Consider the following 27,049-nt stretch of genomic DNA (forward strand, 5'->3'; position numbering starts at 1 on the left):
GTGGGGTGGGCTGGAGGAGCAAAGCCAGCTTCTATGTTTTTGTTGTTGTTGTTTATTTGTTTGTTTTTTTTCTCTCCTGGAAATGGCGACCTCAGACCTCTATGGAATTACCCCTGTACTCCAGCCCTGGGACTGGTCAGAAAGTATACTTTTTGCTCAAGTAAAAAAGCAGATTTTGGGTTTCCAGATAATGTGCTCTGCAACTCAGTACCAAGGGTGAAGGGAGGCAAGCTCTGGGAGGCTACAGGGCAGCAGGGCTCTATGGCTTCGTTTCTCTGCCTGGAAAACTGATCGCCTGACAACTGTGGCACAAGCCTCTGTGATGTCTTTCCCAGGTCTTTGGGCTCAGCTGCAGCTCATATTGCTTACTGCTGCAGGAGTGCCCATGGAATCTGTTTGCTTCTCCCAGCTGAAGGCAGTTCCAGTCACAATCAGATTCCTCCCCTCTTCAGGCTGAGCCCTGCTGTGATCTCCCAGCCACATGGCTACATCTGTGGCTCGTCTCAGCCTTTCTCTGTTCTTACCTTGCCCTTTAGTTCCCACTTGCCCACTTTTACATGTTTCAGTGCATGGATTTCTCGGGCAAGCTTTGCATTGAGTAGTGAATTCTTTGTTGAGTTATAGTGGTTCGAGTTGTTGAACCTTCAAGGGGAGAGACCAAGGGGATCCCTCACACTGCCCTTCCTCTGGCATCACCTCTCTGAATTTGCTTTTGCCCATTTTTAAATTTCAGATGGTTGAATTAATCACTCTCTCCAGTTCTTAACTGATTATCACCCTTGACCTGTGCAAGACCATTCTTACTGATTTTATTTTTCCTCCTCCCCCCCTAATTCTCAATGTCCTCTTCCCCTTCAATAAGCACCAACGTTAACATATGTCCATATATTCTTCAGAGTGCATGGTCCTGTGTGCTTGAAACTTTAATAGACACAAATGATAATATGATGTTAACTTAGTTTATTTTTTACTTTCCTTATCAATGTCTTTGGGGTCTATAATTGTTAGAGTAAGTGCATCTGTCTTGTAGCTTCTTTTGCATATTTGTTTATTATCTGCACTCACCTTGTCCATTGCTACCCCTAATCCCCACCAGAATCCTGCAACAGAACCCCAAGCACATGCCTTACGCCCTCTGGAAGGAGTGCCCTGGGATGGCTCTATTTCTCTTCCAAGAGGCTCACCTTCCACTCTCTCTTTCTGGAGGGCTCTGAATCCTCACTTCTGTCTCTGCACCTGCGATATCCATGTGTCCTAATTTCGCCACACTTTAAAATGTCATTTAGTATCTCTTTGTTATTTTAATTATGACTTCTCTCGTTGCTGTTGATTTCGAGTGTCCATAGTGCTTATTAAGCTGTAAAGTGCTTATTACACTTTAAAGCTTCTTTTAAATGTTTACTATTTGAATCCTTTGCTCATTTTTTTTTCAATTTGGTTTCTTGTATTCTTGTTGATTAGCAAGCAAAAGACCCTTTGACTGTGGCAGGTAATGCAGACTTTATTCAGGACCATCACGATAGGTACAGGGTCATCAAAATGAGACGTTTACCGTGGGGGGAGAGAGATGGGGTTCAACTTCAGATACAGCATGGGCAAAAAGGAAATTGTAGCCAAGGAGCAGGGTGAGGGTCTGTGGATGAAAATTCACCAGTAGGAAACACTGGGGGTATGAGAGACTTTGGCAAAATTCACTTAATAGAATTCATGCTGAAGACAGGTCAGGATGATTGGACATCACCTGGGGGTGTTGGAGGCTGAGGAACCTGATCAGATATCAAAGTTGATCAGGTATCAATGGTGGGGAGTCTGGTCAAACTGTCTCTTTAGGGAAACCCTGTCTTCCTCCTGTGTTTTTCCTTTGTTCTCACACTATTTCCACATTTACAACACTTCTGACACTGGGTATTTTCCCCCAGGCACTTCTTCGGAAGAGCAGCTGGGTGTCTTACAATTGAACTGAATTTTGGTTATCTACCTAGAAAAGCACCAGACCTCCCAGGTTAAACTCTCAGCCCCTGAAGACTTTTTCCACCCCACCTTAGATGCCAATCACAAGTCCAGATTGTCACCTGTGCTTCTGACCCCATGGCTATAGATATGAGGCTCCCACAGCCTCAGATCCCAACCTCCTCCTTGGGTTTGATTAATTTGCTAGAGAAGCTCACAGATTCAGCGAGACACTTAATGTTTTATAAAAGGATATGAGAAAGGATAGAGATGGACCACCAGACAAAGAGACAAATAGGGCAAGACCTGGGAGTGTCCTGAATGCAGGAGCTTCTGTCCCCACAGAGTTGGAGTGTGTCACCTCCTGGTATTGGAATGTGTTCAGCAATCTGGAAGCTCCCGGAACCCCATACTATTGTTTACAGTATTGTTTTTCTTCCAGGAGCCCACCCTGAGTCACCTAGTTAGAATAAAAGTTGTTCCCAGTGTTCTTGTCACTCAGAAACTTACAAAGGTTTCTGGAGCCCTTAGAAACTGGGGTGAAAGTCCAAATATCAGAACAAGAGATGCCCCCAGGGCTCTTATCACTGGGGATTTGGAAACTCTGTATCAGAAATGAGGATAAAGACCCAATAAGCAAATATAGAGTTCTTATTATAAACAAGTTACCACACTCTTTTAGCAGGTTTCTTCATAAAACTGGATTTTTAGAACAAAGTGCACATATGGTGCTACGAGAAAGTATAGAAGCCTGACTAAAGACTGGCCAAGGAAATAACCTTAGTCAGCCTCTGCAAATAACCTTTCTTACAGATATCTGCAGCTTCATTTTTTATTGACCAGAGAAAACGTAAATGCTGATGTATTCAAATTTGTTGAGTTTTTGCTTCATGACTAGTGCTTTTGGGTGTTTACTTATTTATTAAACTTTTTCTGTTTTAATCTACAAGAAATATTCAGGGATAGATCAATTGAGCATTTGTTTCATATAATGGAAGTGTGGCTTCTTAGGCTTTTCCATGTGAATTAGGGGTAAAAGCCCACAGTTACTTTATTTTCAGTGAGATGTAAGTATAAAATAATATTAAGCATCTATACAAAATCAATCCTTTCTTCAGTCCAATTCTACATGGAAGTACAAACAGTAAAGATTCAGGATGTTGTGTGAAAACGGTGACTCCTGACAATGTAGACTCAGCTACAGATTTTAATTCACAAATATATGTATACACACACACTATGTGTGTGACAACTGTATGGAAATAGTCTCAAAACTAAAGACAGTACTTGAGACAGGAAGCAGCTCATCTTCTTTGACTTGGCATCCTATTCCAGGGAAAATGAGTCTTTGATGCTTTGTAAACACTTTTGAAGTTCGGGGTGGGTTTAGTCTCTACTGATGCCCTGCAGCTGCCAGAGTTTCTGGCTGACCGTTCAGCTATGGTCAGCTCAGGAGGAGTTGTGATCTATACTCCACTCTGTTCCTTTATGCCCTACAGAGTAAGCCACCAGGCTGTGGTCCGAAAACTCTTCTCTAGATCTGGGAGTTTTCTGACCACGGCTTGGAGGCTCACTCTGAAGGCCAGGAGCCCTCCTCCTCAGGGCCTGGGAACTGGCACAACTGATTTCTTCAGATGCCTCCCAAGGGCTTTTAAAATGGCTTTGCTGCTCAGTACATGTACCCAAAATTTTGATGTATGTCCTGTGAACATATAGATCAGCTTCTTCTGGACTCTTACCAGGCGCATCCAAGAGTGCTAAAGTTTTACAACCTGCACCATCAGCCGGGATAATGTAGTTGGTTTCCAAAAGTCTGGAGAGCAAATGGCGTGACCATCTCCGAATGGAAGCCAGACACCACAATCCTTGGGCTCTGCTCGCTGGAGGAAGTGTGGGGTGTCACATTGGACCCAGCATCTCCCTTTGCCCAAGCCCCACATTCAGAAAGTGCCTTGTGCATTACTCCTAGGACAGGCTCACCATTTATACAGCCACACACTCCGCAGTGATGACATACTCCTGCAGACCCTCTGCAGATGCCTGTGCAGCATCAGGTGGGTCGGTCCGGATGCAGTGCTTTCTGCTGCTGCCTCTCTAGGGGTGGCTATTTCCTTCACAAATGGGAAATTTTAAGGTCCCATAAGATAACACCCTGAGGTTCCTCCATATTTATCTACATGATAGAGAAGGTGGTTCTGAGCAGGTAGAACATCTTGCGGTTGGATAGCATGTCCTCTTTGATCATCTTGTCATGGGCTATGTTGTACGACTTCTCCTGGAGGACCTTGCCCTCGAGGAGGCGCCTCTCACTCCATCGCCATGGTGGCCAGCATCTGGCGCAGGTTCAGGGGCTGCCACTGTGGACTACGCGTGGGGGCTCACTGTCCAGGCCGAAGAGGCTGAAGCGGCTGGCCCAGAAGCCCGAGTAGAGCTGGTGGAGCACACCAAGTCCCAGCAGGCAGACTGCACCGACAGGCGGAGGCCCATGCAGTCCATGCTCCCAGCAGCGGCCCTCCAAGGCTGCCCTGAGCCACTGCCGCCATGCTCCCAGGCCAGCTCGCAGCGCCATCGCTCCTTCCCTGGAAGGGCCGAGCGCCATGCGCAGCTCACCTGCGTCGTCCCATGTGCGCAGCTCTCCTGGGCAGCCGGTGGGTCTCGTGTCCACGTTACTCAATCACCGGGAGGTGAAAAGGGGTTTTCTTTTTTAAATAATTAAATTTCCTTTAACTGACTTCTACAATAAAGTAAAATTTGCACATAACGAAAGAAGCACATTTTAAGTATAACACTTGCTGAGTGTTACAAATTTACACCCGCATAACCAGCACTCTAACCGATTGCGATGTTTAGCTTTTCAATCATCTCAGAAAATTCCCTTCTGCCTCTTTTCTATCACCTCCAAACTCTGTCCTGATTTCTATACCCATCTTTGGCTTTTTTATAAATGGGCCCCAGGTGCTTTCTTGTGTCTGCCTCCTTTCAGTCACCTTCGACGCTGCACGAGGCCGTTCCTGCCCTGCGCGCCCCGCCCCCGTCGCCCCTTTCCAATGTGGGGGGGGGTCCCGCAGGGTCTGGCTGCTGTGTGCGAATTACAGGGGCAGCGTTCCACGTTCTCCTGCTGGCGGCTTCTGAGTTGCTTCCAGTTGGGAGCTGTCATGAATAAAGCTACTAAAATAGTCCTGTGTGAACGTTGTTTGTGGACGTGTGTTTTCATTTCTCTTAGTTAATTTCCTAGGAGTGGAATTGCTGTTTTTTTCTTCCAGGTCTTAATAAAGAAGTTTTCCCCATTCTTATGTGACAAAATTATCAGTCTGATTTTTTTTTCAACTGACTTTCTCCTTAGATCTTTAACCCTTATTAGAATATGGCATAATACAGGGGTTTTGATTTTTCCCCCTCTCCAAATAGCCAGATTTTGCCATTTCATCTATTAGAAGATTCATTCTTCTCCCGTGGAGTTGTGTTTCCTTTATTACATATCAAGTTTCTACTCATAGACAAATCTGTTTCTTTGTACTCGATCTTGATTTCGGCCAGTTTCTTGTATCCCTTTACCAGCGGCACACTGTTTAGGTTATTATGATTGTGATGCGACTTGGCATCCAGTGCGAGGACATCACAGAGATTTGGCACAGGGAATACAAACCATGGCAGTTTCCTTTTCCTCCAGTTTGATGGGTTCCAATACAAATAATTGGGTATTTGGAAAATCACTGGAATGGCTGAAGTGGTGGACTTGAGGCCGGGCCTCTGGTAAAGTCACCGTCAGCCTGCGGAGCTGACCCAGGGGAGCCGCTGCCACACAGGAGGCTCCGGGAGTGAGTCCCCATAGAGGAGTCCCTCCGCGCCCCCCCAGCGCTGTCTGCGAGGACGGAAGTGGACACTAGAACGCGGATGCAGAGGAGACTTTCTGTCGCTGGGCCTGCTTGTGCTGCAAAAGCCACGCGGGACCTCCCCACACTCTGGGCAGCATCCAACGGGCGGCCCGTGTCCGGGCAGTAAGCAAGTCCGGGACCGGTGGGACCACGCGCACACGGACACTATCAACAGTGTCAGCACGCGTCCTCTCGTCCTTTCTTTCAGGACTGATTGACCTCATCCAGGGGTTAATCCTCCCGTTCTTATTTATACTAAATTAGTTGATTTTTATCAGAAGAACCAGCTTGAATTTTGCTTGGGATACACTGACCATCTACATTAATTTGAGAGCAAAATACTTCATGGATGCAAATACACTGTTCCAGTTAAAACAGTTGTTTTAAATGGACTCAGTCAGATATTTTAATAGATTTTAGTAGAATTCTAATGTTTGTTTTTCTTGCACTCTTTGTTAGATACCATTCACAACAGTAAAATTATGAAGTACATTATTTCCTAGCCTGCTCTTGCTGAAATGCTACTGAATTCTTTTTTTTAACCCTCACCCGAGGATATGTTTATTGATTTTAGAGAGAGAAAGAGGGAAACATGGGTGTTGGTTGCCTCCCCTACATGCCTCAACCAGGGATCCAACCTGAAACCTAGGTCTGTGCCCTCAGTGGGGATCGAACCTGCAACCTTTTGGTGTACAGGACAATGCTCCAAACAACTGAGCCGCTGGGGCAGGACATAACGCTACTCGGTTCTATAAGATTATTTTTTATCTATCAGCCTTGCTGACTTTCTTATTTCTTTTAATGGTTTGTTAAGTTGACTGGGCTTTCTAAAATATTTCCTCTCATTTTTATTTCTTACAACTCATACTTTCATCTCATTTTATTGCATTATTATGTTTGAAATATCCGTCTCCTTGGGTGTTCTTGTCTTATAACTGATCTTAGATGTTTTTCTAAATCGTTTTCATTAAATCTGCTGTATGTTTTTGGTACACTGACTTGTCTTCACATCAGTTCTGTATTTTTTGTTAAAGGGGTAGGTATTATGAAGTGCAATTTTCAGAAACTATTGAGATAACCTTGTAATTTTTCTCTTAGACTTCTAATATGGTAAATTATATTAACAGATTTTGTGTCAATGACCTATCCTGGAATTTCTGGGAATAAAACCCACATAATGGTAGAGTGTATTATTTTTACTGCACATTTTAGGTTGAGCTCACTTATGTTTTATTGACAACTATAGTATTTTCATGAGTCGGTTAGGCCTATATTTTGGTCTCCTCTTCATTTAATCTTGGAGTGAAGAATATCCTAATCTCATTCTTTTCTACTTTGAAGATATCTTGTTAAGAAAAGCTACATTTGTCACATAAAGTTTGGTAAAATTTATATGGAACTATGTGGACTAAAACTTGAGTACCTTATGTACCTCAAATTTATGAATTTTATTTTTTGAATATATCCATTTTAAGTCATTTACTATATATAATTGTTCATAATATGTTTTACCTCTGAAGTACTCATTCTGAAGTGTGTTTGTGTTACTTTTCATCCTTCTCTTTTTACTGAATTGATCTTGCCAGACCTTTGCCCATCTTACTGGTATCATTCTTTTCTGATATTCGGTTCTCTATTACATTTATCTCTACCCATAACCTTTCTTGTTTTCACTTTCTTTTTCATTTTCTTCATAATTTTTCTTTATATCCTTCAAAGAGTCTTGTAAAGCTTTCACTATTATTTTACTATGTTTTAAGACACCTATTTTATACCTATAACTTATTCTTTAAGATGAGGATTACTTACTTTATTACCTAATGTCTAGACAGACAGACATTTTTAGTTATTATTTCATTGTTGATTTTTAACTTTATTGCTTGATGGAGAAATAGTGTGCACAATGTAGATATTCTGAATATTTATTTAGATTTCTTTTTTGAAGTGATAGTGCCTTAAGCTAATGTCAAACATCTTGAAGTTACACAAAGAAAAAAGAAACAACATTATGAAAAAAATCACCCACTATCTCAATGCCTTGGCCAAGATACATTTCTAGGCTTAATTTAATGTCTAGTTGTTTAATAATAGAGTATTAGTTGATTTATTAATTCAGTCAACAAATCTTTGTACAGCACCTATGGCCTGACATTATCTGAATTCCCTTTATTAAAATATTTTTTTTACTTCATGTATGGCAGAATTTAGGATCCATTTATGATCAGTGATATTAATGACATGAAATTCCAGTTTGGTTCCTGCTAATGTATGGGTTTTATGCTCCTGTTTTTAACTTTAAAATGCTGGCATTGTTTAGAAGGCTAAGTCCGTGAATCAGCAATAGCCTCAAGGAGAATTATTCTAGCAGATCTTTTCTTCATTGACCAGTTAAGGAAAATGAAATCACGAGGAAACTGGACTCCAGGGAAACAGAAAAACACAAGAAGATAGGGGACAGTGAAATTAATTTTGCTAGATGTACAATCTATACTATTTTTTTAAGATTTTTATTTATTTATCTTTAGAGGGGAAGGAGAAGGGGAGAGAAACATCAATGTATGGTTGCCTTTAGTGCATCCCCTGCTGGGAATTTGCCTGCAGGGAACTGGCCTGCAACCCAGGCATGTGCCCTGACTGGGAATTGATTGAACCACGATCCTCTGGTTCGCAGGCCTGTGCTCAATCCACTGAGCTACACCAGCCAGGGCTACAATCTATACTATTAAGTAATTATTTCATTCAAATTTGAATACTTGTGAATATTATCCAGATCTCTATCTATGGTCTCATCTTGTATGAGAAAAATGCCGCTTACTCTGAAAATCTGAATTATGTTGTATTTAGTAAGTTCTATTATTTGTTTAGTGGCCCCCTATGTCAATATTTAACAATGCCTCTGTACTTTTTAACATCAACACTGAGAAAATGCCATCTCTGAATACTGGCAGTAAGCAAGACTGGGGCTCACAGCCTCCACCATTTCTGTGCAGCCTAACACAGAAGCAGGAGGGGATGGGAGAATAGAAAGAAAAGAGCAGAGAAAGCCGTGATGGGCTAACCGGTGCAGTGGAGAGCTAACTACCGTCTAAGTGTGCCAGCACTGGTGGCTCTGGCCTCCACCTCATCGTTTAGCGCTTGCCTGGATCTCCCAAGGATGACGATAATCGATGGGACAAATCCGAGAGTAACAGGCACAACAGAAGCTTCTCTGAACGTAGGTGAGGATCACAGCACCCTGTATGGACATGGATGGCCCTGAGGGCCCAGATCACCAGTCCCAGCACCTCCACAGGATGCATGCGAGGGGGCTGCTGACCTCACCGGGGCTTGTGCAGAAGCCGCACCTTCCTGCTGTTAGGTCACCAGGCCCTTTCTACTTTCTTAGCCTCTCCCACCTCTTCTGGAGCTTCAGGAAGTTTGCATGCTCGCTTATGATAAACTTCAAGCCCAGAACTTCTCTGATTATTAAATACAAGACTGAGAGAATCAAAAGTAAGACTACAGGCATTTCATCCCAGTGTAAGTCAAGCCCCTGTCAATAATATCTTCCTTTTTTAAAATTAAGCAACTTATTTATTTTTATTGTTGACACTATTACAGAGATCCTCCATTCCCCTTCCCCTCCCCCTCTGCTTACCCCCTTCCACACAACCCCCACCCACTTGGCCTTTGCCACATTATTGTCTGTGTCCACGGGCCATGCACACATGCACGCATGTTCTTAGGCTAATCTCTTCCAGTCCCCCCCTTCCACCTCCCCTCTGACAGCTGTCGGTCTGCTCCATGTGTCCATGCCTCTGGTTTTATTTTGTTCATCAATTTATTTTGTAAATTAGAGTTTATATATGAGCGAGATCCTATGGTATTTCCAAACTGCATTTTATATCTGCAATTGCCTGTCAAATCTGAAGGAGAGATAAGTTTAAGGGAAAAAATGCCAGCGTCTTTCTTAATGATAAGGGAAACGAGGAATTGCTATTTGCAGTGGCCACATCTACAAACTATTCTTTATACTTCTCCAGAATAACATTTGGAGAATTAAGTGTTATCACACCTTTTCCCGAGACCCTTCCGGGATGGTTTTGTACCACAGCCAGGATCAAACCCTGTACCAGGGACTGCAGTCCCACAGGGACGAGCTCTGTGCCCTCCGCAGTGTCAGTCCCTGCCCTGCATTCTCGCTCATCACCTTCCAGGCGTTCTGCTCTCATTTCCTGTTCTTCGGGCCGTGGACCCCCGACCGCAGGGCCCTGGACCATGCTGCTCTGTCCTGCCCACAGACTTCATGGTCTGTACTTGGGCTTGGTGGCACCTCTTCCTGCAGATGTGGCTCTCACGCTGGCCTCTGAGAGGCCTCCGGGCCTGCACCCTGTGGGAACTTCCCTCCACACCCCGTGGACTTCTGCACTGCTGTTGTGACACCTGTCATGCCTTTGTCTCAGCTTGTCACCCTCAGCTTGTTTTCACTGGATTCTTACTTTTTGCTTACCTCAGTTTTTGAAATTGTTGCTCTTCTAATTGTTTTGAATTCAAGACGTAATAATCTTTATATTTTTAATTTTTCTTCTGTTTAGTAACTGGGCCATGTAAAAACACAATCTGTCCTTGATCCACACCCAACATTTTGTCAGACAAAATGCTATTACTATCCAATGTTTTGTTACTTTGCTTTTTATTTCTTCTTGGATCTGGGATGTTTTTAACTTCAAGTATTGTTTTATGTTTTTAATATGAACTTCTAGTTTTACTATCTTATTATCAATATCTGTGTTATTTATGCTTTGTGGATTTTATCACAGTTCTTTGTCTCAGCTTGTCAACTCCATCTGTCAGTTAACTTGACCCCTGCCTGTCCCTCTCTCTATGGACCACATGCTTGGCAAGGCACTAACCACTCCTCGGCTTGCTAGCATCTATCTGTGGACAGAGCCTGACACGACACTAAATGGAAAAAAGAAAAAAAATCGTGGAAAAAGAACAGATAACCAGACACTTGTATCTCGCCTGGCTTAGACAGATGGACACACCCTGCCTCGTGGTTGATGACTGGGTTTCCTATCTTGGCCTTCAGCCTCCTTCCTGATCATCTCATCTCGACCTCTGGGTTCTGTCGCTGAGATGCGCTTCCCCTTCTGCAGTCTGAGAGGGTCCCCGGTGTTTGTTGGTGATGTGAAAGCCGTTTCCTAAGGGCTTCAGCTCCGCTTGCTCTGCACAGAGGAAAAGGCAGAAGCCGCGGCTGGCAGGGGCTGTGCTGCGACCCTCTGCAATGCCCTTTGCAGTGTGTGGCTGCAGGGGAGATGGCCGGCATCCACGCATCAGCTCTTTTCCGAGTGGGCCTATTGGAATGAGGCTCTCCAGGCCACTGGTCTGGAAGTGGGGGCTGCAGGCATGAGCTCTCACTCTCTCCTTCCTTCCCTGCTAAGGAGCTGAAGTGTCAACAGTTTCAGGTACCTGCAAGTCTTTATTGCCCACAGCCAGTGACTAAATGAAGAAAGGCCACATGTACTTAAGTCGCCCCCAGGCAGCAAACACTATGAGAGGGACTCGAGGCATTGTCACCAGTCCTCCTGGAGAGGAAGGTCTCAGCCACGGCATCTCCCCACCAACTCCAGTCCGCTCCGCAGGTCACTTACACAGGCTGGAAACTGTGCGATTTTGCTTGGGGCTACTTTGACAGGATGGTGCTCTTTGAATAAAGTCACATTATCTACATCTTCCTGAGTCGATTTTGGTTATCTTATTTTTACAAGAAAATCATTTAGTTTAATGCATGACTTCAAACATACTTACAAAAATGATCGTATCAGCTCCTTCAAGTCACTTAACTTTTTAAAATTTAGGTTTCTAGAGGTATAACACAGTTTACCCTTTTTAGCTAAATCATTGGATACGTTTAGAAGAACCGCTTAGTCAGGTGACCCTCACGTCAGTGAAGACGTAGTTCTCGCCTCTCCCCTCCCCCACGGCTCCCACCTCCGCCCATCTAATTTCTGGTTTGCTTTTTTTCACCAGGATGTCATGGTATTGTTTCTTCGTTTTCACTGGATTCTTACTTTTTGCTTACCTCAGTTTTTGAAATTGTTGCTCTTCTAATTGTTTTGAATTCAAGACTTAATAATCTTTATGTTTTTAATTTTTCTTCTTTTTAGTAACTGGGCCATGTAAAAACACAATCTGTCCTTGATCCACACCGAACGTTTTGTCAGACGAAATGCTATTACTATCCAATGTTTTGTTACTTTGCTTTTTATTTCTTCTTGGATCTGGGATGTTTTTAACTTCAAGTATTGTTTTATGTTTTTAATATGAGCTTCTAGTTTTACTATCTTATTATCAATATCTGTGTTATTTATGCTTTGTGGATTTTATCACAGTTCTTTGTCGTATATTGTGTATCAATTTTGAGACAAGTTGCTTATATCCTTTACATTGGGGTTTTTCATATGGATGACAGTCTCAAAATTTAAATATCCTACAACCTTTGGCCTCGTCCAGAAGCCGCCGATTTCCTGCCATGGTGGCGGGGTGGGGGGTGGGGCATGGCAGACGGCACCTGAGCAAAGACCTTGGAACAGGGGGCAGTGAGGTGGGGGCGGGGGGTGAGCGTGGTTCTGGAACTCTGCTTCCGCCCAGGGTCCTGCCTGTACCGCACAGGGTTTCACAGGATCACAGCCATGAAAAGAAACCCATGGTGGAGTCTTATGAGACCACATATTTTATTGTCCCTATTCCTTCAGTAGTTATTACAGTGTTGTTCCTCTTCTGGAGGGAAAATGTATGGGGGGACCCAAAAAACCCTGGAATTTATTTATAAAATATTGTGTATTTATTCTTACATGTTTAAACTTCAGTCACCTTCTAAGTACTCTCCATTTGATGCAGTACACCTATCGATATTTTTTTCCATTTCTCAAAATAGTTTTGGACTCGCCAGTTTTGATGCCTTTTAGTGTTTCTGCTGTTTATTTTTTATTCCACCTCTTCCATGTCAGCAAAACGTTTCTCTTTATGGACATTTTTCATCCAGGGAAACAAACAAACAAAAAGAGATGCTCAGGGTGAGATCAGGTGAATAGGGAGAAAGGAGCATGGGGGTCATGCTGTTTTTGGTCAAACACTGCTGAACACTCAGCCTGATGTGGGCAGGTGCGCTCATAAATTACCCATCACAAAATGGACAAACTTGTTAAAAGAGTCTTAAAAAAAATTCACTGAGGCTGAACATAGCCTCTCACAACAACACCAGCTGGCACACTGATACAGATGGGTTCCTAGATCACTCACCTAGTGGGGGAAGCCTGTACTACAAGAAGATAATTCAGGGTTTTTTGGGTCCCCCCTTGTATATGCTAAAGTTCTTACAAAACTGAAAAGAGAACAAAGGCTCTTCCTACCAAAACAAATAAAAAGAAGGCAGAAAAGTAAAAGAAATCCAGTACAGAAATCTCCACGAACCTGATTCTGAGAGTGCACCCCAGGACTTTAAATAATCTGATGCCTTGGCTGTAGAAGATAAGAATGTTACACCTTTTCCACTGAGTGTGGCTGAAACTTCAAGGAATATTAGAAAAAGAAAAAAGAAGGAAAGGAAACACAAGCCTGTACTAGAAGAGCAGGTCACCAAAAGAATGATTCCAGGTAAAAAGAAGAACCTGGTCCCAGTTACTGAACAGCCCACCCCCACCTTCTCCAAAGTAGCTGCCTCAGAGAAGAAACTGGGGAGGAGGTCTAAAAACGGATGCGGGGATCAGGATGAAAGGCGGAAACTTACGGCACCTTCCGAAAAGCAAAAATCATTACCCCTCCACCAAGAGACTCAACAAGAAAGTGGATCAGGGAAGAAGAAATTTTCATCAAAGAAGCAGAAGACAGAAAATGTCTTGGTAGATGAACCCCTTATTCAGTCAACTTCTTGTGTTCCTTTGAAGGGGAATGCGGACTCAGTTCTGGTGGTAGACAAGAGAGCTTATGGATCTTACGAACTCTGACCAAGTAGAAAGAGTCCAGATAACGGGGCTAAAAATCCTCAAGTCTGAAACTGATGAAGACAATGCTGATGTGAAATTTAAAGATTTTCTTCTGTCCCTGAAGACTGTGCTATTTTCTGAAGATGCAGCCCTCTGTGTAGTGGACCTGCTACCTGGGAGGTCTGGTGTGATGCAGGGAGCTTTAAAGAAGTTGCATAAAGGAGAACTGACTGCACTTGCCCATCAAGTTCAAGAACAAGACCAATCACTTGCTGCTGCGAAGGAAGACACCCCTGCTATGAAGGATTAATGTGAGCACGAACCTAGAAAATGACAACGGAGAGCAGAAAGAAGCACTGTGGTTACAGCAAGGATGAGAGATCAGATTGGACATTAGTAAAGGAACATAATATATTTCATAACAAAAATGCGTGTCAGTTATCAAGACACTCAATAGATAGAGGTGAAGTTCCAGCAAGCCTGTGAGCTGACAGACATGGGCCACTTGTGGCAGGAAGTGGCACACTGAGATGTGCTGTCGGGACGCTGCAAATGAACTAGAGTGCCAGCAGTCTGCTGGACAGAATAAACTGTGCCGGGGTGAATGAATGAGCTGACGGAGGAGCAGGGCAGCTGCAGCCGGAGGAAGTCCAGAAGAAGAGTGTAAGGCAAGCAGCTACTCAGCTGAAGCGGCAGCTATGAGCAGCTCAGAGAGGTGGGGAGAAGTCCAGAGTTGTATTGGGGAGGGAGCAGCAGAGCAGGAGCAGCACGGCGAGGTTTACAGAGTACATTTGTGCCCAAAGAAAGTGAAGGGCAGAGTTTGTCTGCCTTGTAAGTTTACGGGTACCTTGGTTCAAAACAACAATTGGAGCAAAGACCAATTCAGTGAATGGAATTGGAGCAAATGCAAGTTCAGGATATTTTGGAGCAAAGAGCACATACAAAGTAAAATTTCCAACAAAATGGAAGAATTAAGATTCTGAGTGACCCAAACAAAGCATTACGATGAGAAGTTCAGAAGTTATACACTCTTGTTTCTGAACAACCCAATAAAGGTGTTGTGGAACAAGTGGAAAAATACATTTAAAAAAAAGATGAAGAGTTGACGACTGTAGAAGGACTGCCTAGAAGTGGACTTATGCAGACAGTCACTGATGAAGAGGAACCGAATGCAGTAGGAACAGAAAACTCATCTCAGACGAAAGAAGTTCAGAATGTAAAGGCCAAGCGAAAGGATCGGGCTTCTTTTGCATCCCTAGTTGAGGAACTTAAGAAAGTGATGCATGAAAAAAAATGGAAAGATCAATTCTGTTGAAGAGCTTCTGGAAGCTGAACTTCTTGAAGTTGCTAACAAGGAGAAAACTCTTCTTATTTGAAACAGGAAATAAAAGCTCTGAAAGTCATGAGCTTCAGAACTTATGGGGAGGGAAGACTTCTGTGAGGCTGTTTTAGAAGAGGAGGAGAAGATCTAGCCAGTTGAGGGAAATGGTTACAGGATCTTCAAGCAGAAAATGGATCCTTCGGGCTCCTATTCAGGGGGCAGCACAATATCATCCTTGAAAAGGCCTGTTCTGCATCACGATTTGAAGAATGAGACCCTTTTGAAAGAAAAGGTGTATACATGAAGAGAGTGGAAAGTATGCTAAAAGTGAGGGGGAGTGATCTTTGTACAAAATGAAGTTGCCCCAGGAGGCACAAGATGAAAACAAATTGTTTCAACCCCGAATTAGCAGCGTAAGGGACAGAAGGACCACCAGACATCTACTTTATCTCCCCACAAAGAACTAACTCTTCAAAGGAATTTCAAAAAGAAAGAAATCGCTGGTCTCTAGAATGAGTTAGCTTCTTCTAAGGGCACTGTGGAACACCCGAGGAAGAAAATCACTGACCTTCGGGAGACCTGGGAAGCGATGGGAGCATCGGCGTCGACTGGGAAAGTGCTGCAGGATGGCGTGGACGGAACTTCCAAGGAATGACGACGTGTGGACGCTGTGGAGTTGGGAGCTGAAGAGGTTCCCTTCCGGTTTGAATTACAGTGAGTGGTTGTGTGGATTTGAAAAGAAGGTGAAAGAAGGTGTGACTGAACTTTCGGTTTAGAGGAGGTTGAGGTTCCAGAGCACAAGTTTAGAGAAGCAGATGGAATGCATAAATTGTTACAGCTAGACTGTGAGAAATATAAAGCCATCCTTGCAGAAGCAGAAAGAACTTTACAGAAGTTACAGAGACGTGCGGGATGAGAAGAAAATAAGTGGAAAATTAAGGTGGATGTATCACAAAAGACTAGTCAACAGGTGCAGTTGTCATTCACATTTTCAGAACAAGATCTGAAGTGATTAAGAAGAGAAAATGCACGTGTCCATCAGTAGACGAGTGGATGCCACAACTATGGGACATTTACACAATGGAATGCTACTCGGCTGTAAAAAAGAAGAAAATTTTACCCTTTGCGACAGCATGGATGGACCTGGAGAACAGTACGCTGAGTGAAATAAGCCAGGCAGAGAAGACAAATGCCGTACAAGTGAAATATGATTTCATTTCTATGTGGGATCTAATGAACAAACTGATTTAACAAGTAAAACAGGGACAGACTCATAGATAGAGGGCAGGCTGACAGTTAGTGGGGAGGGAAGGTAAGGGGTAGGGGGATTGAGCAAAAAGAAAAATGAACATGAACAGGGTGGGGATTGCCCAGGGGGTGTGTGTATAAGGGGGTTAAATGGTAATAGAAATAAACACAATTTAAAAAGATGTTGAAAATCTGAGAAGAGAGGGAGAGAATCTGGGAATGGAACTAGAGAAGTAGAGACAGAATGACTGACCTGTCACAGAAGTCAGAGAGTTAAGAACACAGTTAAACAAAACAGCCACAAAACTTAGAATGGAACCAAGTAAAAGACAGAAGGTAGCTGGTGACGTACGAGGCTCCACGGTTGCTGAATCCCGTCCTGACAGGATGAGTAAAAGCTGCTTGGAGACACCACTGTTGCAGAGATTAGTGATGTTTCCCCAGAAACGGAGTTTTCGGAGTTGGAGACAATGTCTGCAAGTCTAAATCAGACTGCGACACATTTATGACAGTGGCTTCAGGCGGGAAAACACCAGCTCACAGAGGAGAAAGACCGAGGCCTGGTGTTGGCAGGCAGTAACCAGGAAACTGTTCATTCTCGGATAACAGGAGGCGTTGTTTTATGTTTTGCCAAAGAGAGCCTCATTTGTGTCCCCCCCCTTTCTATTTCAGCAGAAGCACTGAACAGAGTTTTGTCTTTTCTAATTCTTGTTTGACTACTGATTTAAAGAGAGAAGGAAAAAGCCAACTCTGTAGACACCTTCGGAGCTTAGTTTTACAATAAAAACTCTTTGAATAATTAGGCCTTTACATTCCTGGAGATAAAATAAACATGAAATCTTTTATCTTATTTTGCTCAATAAAATTGTTCAGAAGATCAACTGTGGGACGTACCTTCAAGATGGCGGCACAGGTGATGCCGCTCGACTCCTCGCACAGCCACAGCAAAACTACGACTAAAACATAGAACAGCTGTCACTCAGAATCATCAGAAACTCAAGCCATGCGGAAGTCCGTCAACCAAGGAATCAAAGAAACCACATTCAAACAGACGGGCAGGAGGGATGGAGTGGTGCAGACGTGGATCCAGCTGGTCCCAAACCATGTGTGGTGGACATGAAATGGAGGGATATCTCAGGACGGAGGGGTCCCACCCCCAAACCAGACCAACCACCCAGGGTTCCAGTGCCAGGAAGAGAAGTCCCCATAACTTCTGGCTGTAAAAACCAGCGAGGGGTGGGTCAGCAGAAGAAACTGTGGGATTCTCAGACTTGCCCTCTCCTCCCCTCTTGAAGGGCCTCACACCACACATGCACTTACTCAGACTCACTCCCTCAGGGCTCTAGCACTGGGGAAGCAGCTTGAAGGGCATGTGGGGAGGAACTGAGGTGTCTGGCATCAGGGTGAGAGCTGGGGGACAGCTGCCTTCCAGACAGACTGGAGACCGTGGCCATTGTGCCCTTTGTGAGCCCTCCTCCACATAGAGCCACAGTGTGGTGGCAGCATATCTGCATCTCCATCAATCTGGCTCACACAGTAAGCTCCACCCTTACAATAAGCCAAGGGTCACCCTGTCCAACCTACAGGCTCACTCTGGCAACCCTCCCACACTGGTAACAGTGGCTTTTCTATATGAGGAGCTGGGCTAGGCACGGGCTATATATATCCACTAAAATAAGCAACAGCTGGGCCCAGCCCCGTACGTCCCGCTGATCGGCCCCAGGCCCGGCACTAGCAGCAGCATCTGCAGATCACTTTACAGCTTAGCCAAGGGCCCCAGACAGAACACAGGTGGTGGCTGACCTTGGCCTGCACCATCTGGGAAACCCCAGAGCCTGGAAACCCAGTGAACATTTGTAGACCCCATCAGAGTACCACCCAACTACCTCCACAAGCCACAGAGGGAGGTAGTTACTGGCCAGGGGTCACAGCTGGTCCTACTAGCTGTCTGGACTGGGTAAATCCCTCCTATGGACCTGATGACAGCAATCGAGACTCATCTACAAGAGGAGGGTGTACTCAGTCCACATGAAGGGTGCACCTTGAGTACCCAGCTTGAGTGATAGAAGAGGCTGTGCCACTGGACTCTACAAGACACCCACTACACTAGCCCGTGCTACCAAAACGTGGAATCAAAGGAGCTCTAACTAATACATAGAAACAAACACAGGGAGGCTCCCAAAATTAGGAGACAAAGAAACATGGCCCAAATGAAAGAACAGATGAAAACTCTAGAAAAAAAAACTAACCAAAATGGAGATAAGCAATCTATTAGATGCAGTGTTCAAAATACTGGTTGTAAGGATGCTCAAGGAATTCAATGGATAGTACAAGAGCACAAAAAAGACCCAGGCAGAAATGAAGGATATTCTAACTGAAATAAAGAACAATTTACAGAGAATCAACAAGGGAGTGGATGAAGCCAAGAACGAAGCCAATGATTTAGAATAAAAGGAAGAAGAAAATATCCAGTACAGCAAGAAGAAAGAAAGAATTTAAAAAATTGAGGATTATATAAGAAACAGCTGGGACAGCTTCAAATGTTCCAACATTCACATCAGAGGGGTGCCCAAAGGAGAAGAGAAAAAGCAAAAAATTGGAAACCTATTTGAAAAACAATGAAAGAAAACTTCCCTAATTGGCAAAGGAAATAGACATACAAGTCCAGGAAGCACAGAGTCCCAAACAAGATGGACACAAAAAGGGCCACACCAAGACATATCATAATGAAAATGCAAAAAATTAAAGATAAAGGGAGAATCTTAAAAGCAGCAAGAGAAAAGCAGATAATTACCAACAAAGGAGTCGGTAATTAGACTGTCAGCTGATTTCTGAAAAGAAACTTTGCAGGCAAGAGGAATTAGCAAGAAGTATTCAAAGTGATGAAAATCTACAACCTAGATTACTCTACCCCGCAAGGCTATCATTTAGAATGGAAGGGCAGATAAACTGCTTCCCAGACAAGGTAAAGCTAAAGAAGTCATCGTCATCAAGCCCTTATTATACAAAATGTTAAAGGAACTTATTGAAGAAAAAGAAGATCAAAACTATGAACATTAAAATGGCAATAAGTACATAACCATCAACAACTGACTCTAAGAACAAACTAAGCAAACAAACAGAACAGAAACAGAATCACAGATATGGAGAACATTGGGATGGTGGCCAGTGGGGAGAGAGGTCTGAGATAACGGGATAAAAGGTGAAGGGATTAAGAAGTACAAATTGGCAGGTATAGAATAGATGGGGGATGTTAAGAACAGTACAGAAAATGGAGATGCCAAAGAACTGATATGCATGACCCACAGATATGAACAAAGGAAGGGGGATCACCGGAGGAGATGGAGAGGGTGGTTAAGAGGGAAAAACTGGGATGACTGGAATAGCATGAACAATTTTAAAAAGAAGATCAAAAGTGGTGCAGACCGTGCAGAATTCAGCATGTCGTACTGATGTTGCACACTGTGTTACTTACCGTTCGAAAAGCACCTCTGACCAGCTCCAGACAACACAATCAGCTTTTGTAATGGTGTCAGCGAGTAAAGGGATGCTTCTTAATCAAAAAGTCATGTTACAGGCCCTGGCTGGTGTAGCTCAGTGGATTGAGCGCGGGCCTGTGAACCAGACAATCGAGGTTCGATTCCCAGTCAGGGCACATGCCTGGGTTGCAGGCTGGTTCCCTGCATGCCAGTTCCCAGCAGGGGATGCACAAAAGGCAACCATACATTGATGTTTCTCTCCCTCTCTCCTTCCCTTCCCCTCTAAAGATAAATAAATAAAATCTTTAAAAAAAAAGTCATGTTACAAAATAAAAATCCTACAACTTAAGACTGTGGTTGTGAGAATAACACTGTAAAAAAATTAATGTTTAGCTGTAGCTGGGTAGCTTGGAAGGAGCATCATCCTGTACATCAAAAGGTTGTGGGTTCAATCCCTAGTTGGGGTTGGAATGAGAGGCAACTAATCAATGGTTCTCTCTCTTGCTCCCTCTCTCTCTCTACCTCTGCCTCTTAAATCAATAAACATATCCTTGGGAGAGGATTTGAAAAATAAATAAATGTATATTCATTAGCAGAATGCCTGGCTGGAACAAGCCCTCAGTAAATATGAGCTAGTATTATATTTATTATGCCCCATAGGTTTTTAAGATTAATATATAATTTTTCTTTTTAAGGTTCATAATTTTGAAATTTATGTATTAAAAAAAATTATTATGGCCCTGGCTGGTGTGGCTCAGTGGATTGAGTGCTGGTCTGCAAACAAAAGAGTTGCAGGTTGGATTCCCAGTCAGGGCACACACCTGGGTTGCGGACCAGGTCCCCAGTAGAGGGCAAGTGAGAGGCAACCACCCACTGATGTTTCTCTTCCTCTCTTTCTCCTTCCCTTCCCCTCACTCTAAAAATAAATAAAAGTATTATCTTTTTAAAAAATAATTATTTCAGGTAATCTACATTCTTATTTTTATTTATTTTTGTTATTAGCCAAGAGAAATTAATCTATTACTATTTTGTTTGAGTTAACACTCAAGTTTTCTTTTTCTCTGCTTCATATGATTCTAAGTTATGTTGGTGTAACAACTGATGACCGTTGCAGGTGTATGGGGCTTTCAGCTTGTCTGGATCTAGTTCTGAAGTGAGAGAGGGAGGTTAGTACCGTCTGCACCTTCTGGGTTGTGAGGAGGTTCAAACATGATGGGCAGGAAAGTGGGGAAGGGGTTGCAAACTCCCAAGGACACATGGAGGGTGGGGGTGCATATTGGGACTAATAGTATTGCCTGGTCCAGTCTCCACTCTTGGGCTGTGTTACTTGGCTCAGGCTGCCATAACACAGTACCGCAGATCAGGGAGGCTCAAACAACAGAAATTTATGTTCTCGCAGCCCTGGAGGCCCGAAGTCCAAGGCCCAAGTGTCTGCACTGTGGGTTTCTTCTGCCGCCTCTCTCCTTGGCTCAGAGATGCCCATCTTCTCCCCGCGTTTCTCCTCCGCGCCCATCTATCTAAATTCCCTCTGTTGCTAAGGACTCTGCTGGAAGTGGGTTAGGGTCCATCCCAATGACCTCATTTTCACTTAATCACTTCTGTAAAGAGCCCGTCTCCAAATATGGTCTCCTATTGAGGTCTTGGGGGTTAGGACTTGAGCATATAATTTCAGGGGACGGACACCATGTAGTCTGCAACATAGGTCACTGAAAGAAGGAAGACTATCCAGGAAAGTTTTCCCTGTCATGTCAGGGAGTCACGGTTCCCTGTGGGCCCAGCATTGTCCCCCTGGGCTGTAGCAAGAGGGGACAACGAGCAGTCAGCCTCGGCTTTCACGGGCAGCCGCACCGAGGCACAGGCAGCTCCTGAGCCGCTGCCTCTGTCATTCCCCAACATCTTTGTAACATGAATCTGCATTTTACAAAGTTCAAATGTGGTTCTACGTTCATCTTTTTCCCCCTAAAGACCCAGGAGGTTTCATATCTTCGGAGAACTGAGATACTTGATAACCCACTTTCTTCCCTTGGAGGGTTCCTTCTCCCTCTTGACTTGGTGGGTACGGTCCAAGGGTGCAGATCGGGCCACCGTAGGCTTGCCGTGATGGTTGGTTTTACCTGTTCATTTTCCTTCTGCATGTTCTGGGGTTCATTGTTTATTCCTGAAGTTTGGAAGCTACTACATATGTCATGTGATGCTTTCTTTTTTCTCTAAAATCAATTTTTAGATACAAGACTTTATTTGGGGACTTTTTTATTATTATTATTATCATTGGATACTTCATTTTGTTCATGTGCAGCTCATCTCCAGGAATAACTAGTATTGTGTGTATATTAGGCCATTTTTTTCCATAATTATCATCCTTTCTCTAGTCAGTCTCCCCCTCACTTCTACCATTTAACTTTCATTTCCGGCATACTTCACATGCTTCATCTGCCTTGTTTTTGGGAGAATTGATTTAAATGTTTGATGGTTTTGAGGCTGTCTTAATTTCTCTAAAGATTTCATCATTTCTTTCCGTGGTGCCCTGAGTCATGCTAGTCTACTCTTGCTTTCCGTGTGTCACTGCTCACAACACCAGTGATCACCGTCAATCTGCCCTTCACATGTCGGGTCTGCTGTTCTCTTTTCTGTGTCGTTTTTGTTACGCAGTTCACGTTTGCAGCCTTGTGCTTACTCCTCGAAGAGGAAGCAGGTCACTTGGGAGATAAAACGGTAAAATGGTGTGTGTGAACCTCAGTGCGTTTGGCAGACAGGGTGCGGCGGAGGGAAAAGCTAAGACGGGGATTTGACTTTGTGTTGTCTCAGACTGCACCCTCACGGAACGTGCTCCTCCCGCTGCCCTGGGCGCACTCCTGTTCCGTGTGTGTCATACCCCGCCCCCCTTGAGGGGGGTGGGTAACTTAAGGTGGTATCCTTTGTGGCCTCCACATTCCCTTCAGGCCTGGGAGTCTGGCAGGAAAAGGAACACAAGGGGATGTGTCGGCAACTCCACCCCGTCCCAGCCCCTCTCTGCTGCGGTGTGACGGGGAAGCGTGTCCCTGTGGAGAGATTCTCAGTTTCATCACCAGCCCGCAGCTATGAATACCTGTCACTGTGAATTTGTATTCAGAATTTCTAGGACCCCCTCATTTACCTTTACAGATATAGATTCTGTGAGGAAGAAGAGCAGCAGAAGAAATGGACTTTCCATGGCCTCCTTGACTTGTCCCAAGTGTCACTGTGTGGCACATATGTGATCTGCCCCTGTAGTGACACACATATGGTCTTGTGACCCGGCGGTTCCTTAAGTTTCACAAAATATGGGGTTTTATTCTCCATGAAAAATGTATTTCTAGGCTTTGGGGTTTTTTTTTCAGCCTTACTGAAGTACAGTGGACAAGTAACTTTTAAGACATTTAAAGTGTGCGTTGTGCTTTGATACATGCACACACTGGGAAACGAGTCCCACACTGAGTCCTAACACCTCCATCCCCTCGTACAGTCACCTTTTCTTGTTTTCTGTTTTGGTGAGAGCGTTTAAGTTCTACTCTCTTAGCCAATATCAATTACACAATACCGTGTTATCAGCTATATTTCATGGTTTTTCAGGAAAAAAGCTAGGGTGAGCAGGTTCTTAATTCTATTTAACTTTTAAATTGTCAGTGTAGCAATGACTGTAGGATGGGAGCAATGAAACATCCCTTTCAAGTGCAATGTCAGCTTCAGAAAACCGGAGGGTCTCACGTTACCTCTTTTCCTTGCAGGCAGGAAGTGACTCCAGTTGAGAGAGAAAATCGAGGTCAAGATAAGAAAAGTAAGTCTTCACTTCCCAGTACTTGCAGTACCAGGAAAGCTATACATTTAAACATCCAAATTAGCCGTGGTTCTGACGCTCCGTCGGGATCGAAGGAAACACCTGCTTGGAGTCTCAGCCCTTCATTTTTTTTTAATCTCATAAAACTGATCTTTTTATTCTTTGTATCACGACACTATCTACATATAATTCTTTCAAGCAACACTTAGTAAACTTCTAAGGGAAGCAATTAGTCAAAATCCTACTGATTTTAATTTCTATATTGTTATTTTAAAATAGGGCTGTTTTGAGGATGTGGTGTTGTGACGTGTATCTTTTCTGCTCATGCATTTGCTCTGTTTGACTTAGTATCTAGGTGTAGTCATCACGGAATTCTTTTAAAATGGACAACTGCAAACAACAAGGTCTGGTCCCTTGGGACAGGCGTATCTGAAGGAAGCTCGCTTTTCTCATCGCTGTTGCTTCAGCTGTCTTCTCGCGTTTCAAGCCCCTTCAAACGATGGCCTCACAGTGCCCCTGGAAGTCTGCATTTCCAATCACCCCTCAGCTCCCTGAGTGTACTTCATGGTCTATGAAATGAATGTACTTTGCCAATACCATCATGACCATAAATGAAATAACACACTCCAAAAGCATCAAAGCACCTTGCATGTAAAATTGCCATATGAGACAATTTTTCTTTTTTTTAAAGATTTTATTTACTTATCTTTAGAGAGGAAGGGAAGGAGAGAAGGAGAGAAATATCAATGTATGGTTGCCTCTCGTGAGTCCCCTGCTGGGCACTGGCCTGCAACCCAGGCAGGTGCCCTGACTGGGAATCGAACTGTGATCGTGTGCTTCTCAGACCCGCGCTCATTCCACTGAGCTACACCAGCCAGGGCATGAGACAATTTCTTAAATTCACTGAGGTAACATTGGTTAATAACATTATATAAGTTTCAAGTTTAAAATTCTATGATACATCATCTGTATATTGCAATGTGTGCTCAACACCCCAAATCCAGTCTCCCACCATCACTGTATATTTTACCCCTTTCATCCTTTTCACCTCTCCCCACCCCCCTTCTCTGGTGACCCCCAATCTGTTGTCAGTGTCCATGAGTTTTGTTTGCTTGTTTATTGCTTTTTGCTTTATTTCCCACATATGAATGAAATCATATGGCTCTTGTCCATTTTCAATGACATGGTTATCTTGATGGTACGTACATAATGTATATGGCTGTACTATAAACCATGGTGTAAAGTGTATTTCTGACCACAGGGCATGTTGAATGCCTCTGTCCAGATGTAACTGCTATAGACCCTAAAACGCAATGTTCAGTCTTAATCTCAACTACCTCATTTCTGGCACTTACAAATGTTGCTCGGCATCTCCCTCCTGAGGTGGCCCCTTCCTCTGTGGGACACCATGCTCCACCGTGCATCCCCGGTCACAGCCACTTCTCTGTCACCTCACACTGCCCTGCCTGGGCACACCAGAAATGTGGGTGGTCCTCAGTGACAGGTCTTGGAACACTTTACTTTCTTAAAGAGTTTGTGTGGGATTGATCTCATTCCTTCTGCTATTTGGTAGAATTTTCTGGTGAAACTATAGGGTCTTGGTGATACCGTGAAGGACTTTTTCACATACAGATGCAAATGCTTTTGTAGTTATAAAGTACTCATATTTCATTTTTCATTAAAATTTCAAAGTCCTCAGCTTAAAATTGTTCATCATATTCTTATATGTATTTTATTATACTGTTTTACATTTTAAGTAACAGTTGACATACATACCATATTAGTTTCAGGTGTACAACATAATTATTTGACATTTACATACCTTATGAAGTGACTCCCCCATAAGTCTAGCCCCCACCTGACACTGTACAGATTTAATGCAATATTATTGACTATATTCCCTGTGCCGTACTTTATATCCCAGTAACTATTTTTGCAGCTGGCAATTTGTACTTCTTAATCCCTTCACCTTTATTTAACCAGCACCTCAAGCTCCCTCCCACCTGGCAACCATCAAACTATTCTCTGTATCTATGAGATTGTTTCAGTTTTATTTCATTTATTTTGTTCTTTTAAGTTTCACATATAAGTGTAATTGTGTGGTATTTGTCTTCCTCTGAATGACTTATTTCACCTAGCATAGTACCCTCTAGGTCCCTCTGTGTTGTCACAAATGGTAAGATTTTATTCTTTGTTACTGCTGAGACAAAGTCTGCTGCATAAATGTACCACCTCTTCTTTACCAGTTGTCTGTCAATGGGCAGTTGGGCTGCTCCCATATCCTGGCTATTGTAAACAATGCTGCAATGAACACAGGGGTGCATATATCTTTTCATATTAGTGTTTAGATTTCTGTGAATAAATACCCAGAAGTAGGATTGCTGGGTCCTATATTAGTTCAATTTCTAATTTTCTGAGGAATCTCCATACTGTTTTGCATACTAGCTGCACCAATTTACAATCCCACCAACAATGCACAAAGGTTTCATTTTCTCCAACACTTGTTGTTGGTTGATTTATTGATGATTAATTGCTCTGATGATTAATATGTTGAACATCTTTTCACATGTCTATTGGTCATCTAATGTCCTGTTTGGAGAAATGTCTGTTCACATCCTCTGCCCATTTTTTAACTGGAATGTTTTTGGTGTTAAATAGAATAACTTCCTTATATATATTTATACTAATCCCTTATAATATATACCATATCATTGGTGAATATCTTCTTCTATTTAGTAGATTGTCTGTTTGCTTTGTTAATGATTTTCTTGGCTGCATAGAAACTTTTTAGTTTGATGTAGTCCCATTTGTTTAGAATATCTTTTATTTTCCTTAACTGGGGAGACATATCCAAAAAAATATTATTACTAAGAGTGATGTCACAGAGTTCACTGCCTATGTTTTCTTCTAGGAGTTTTGTGGCTTCAGGTTTTACATTTATTTCTTTAATATATTTTAAGTTTATTCTTGTGTATGGTATATAAAAGTGATCTAGTTTCATTTTTGTTTGTCTCTGTCCAATGTTCCCAATGCTATTTATTGAAAAGAATGTCTTTTCCCCATTGTATGCCCTTGCCTCCTTCATCATAGACTAACTGATCATATAGGCAAGGGTTTATTTTGGGGCTTTGTTCTGTTCCATAGATCTATGTAACTGTTTTTATACAAGTACCATGCTGTTTTGATTAGTATTACCTGGCAATATAGTTTGATATCAGGTAGTGTGATATCTCCAACTTTGTTCTTTCTCAAGATTATTGTGGCTATCCTGGGTCTTTTGTGGTTCCATGTAAATGTTAGTATTATTTATTCTAGTTCTGTGAAAAATGCCATTGTTATTTTATGATTGCACTGAATCTGTAGTTTGCATTGGGTAGTATGGACCCTTTAATGTTGTTAATTTTTTCTATTCACAA

At 43.1% G+C, this 27,049-nt stretch overlaps 1 protein-coding gene and 1 pseudogene across 1 annotated transcript in view; one reads left to right on the plus strand and one right to left on the minus strand.

The window, feature by feature from the left end:
• The window catches only part of GCSAML (germinal center associated signaling and motility like), a 44,541-nt gene that overhangs the window by 3,952 nt on the left and 13,540 nt on the right, over positions 1–27,049 (plus strand). The window contains exon 2 of the mRNA XM_037164079.2: positions 23,584–23,633. Within this exon, the coding sequence (XP_037019974.2) occupies positions 23,584–23,633 (50 nt within the window). The remainder of the gene's footprint in view (positions 1–23,583; positions 23,634–27,049) is intronic.
• On the minus strand, positions 3,444–4,117 carry LOC119062966 (Golgi-resident adenosine 3',5'-bisphosphate 3'-phosphatase-like; annotated as a pseudogene).

This window comes from Artibeus jamaicensis, unplaced genomic scaffold (genome assembly GCF_021234435.1).
Source record: "Artibeus jamaicensis isolate MK-2021 breed Jamaican fruit bat unplaced genomic scaffold, CSHL_Jam_final contig_1085, whole genome shotgun sequence".
In the NCBI taxonomy this organism is placed as follows: Eukaryota; Metazoa; Chordata; class Mammalia; order Chiroptera; family Phyllostomidae; genus Artibeus; species Artibeus jamaicensis.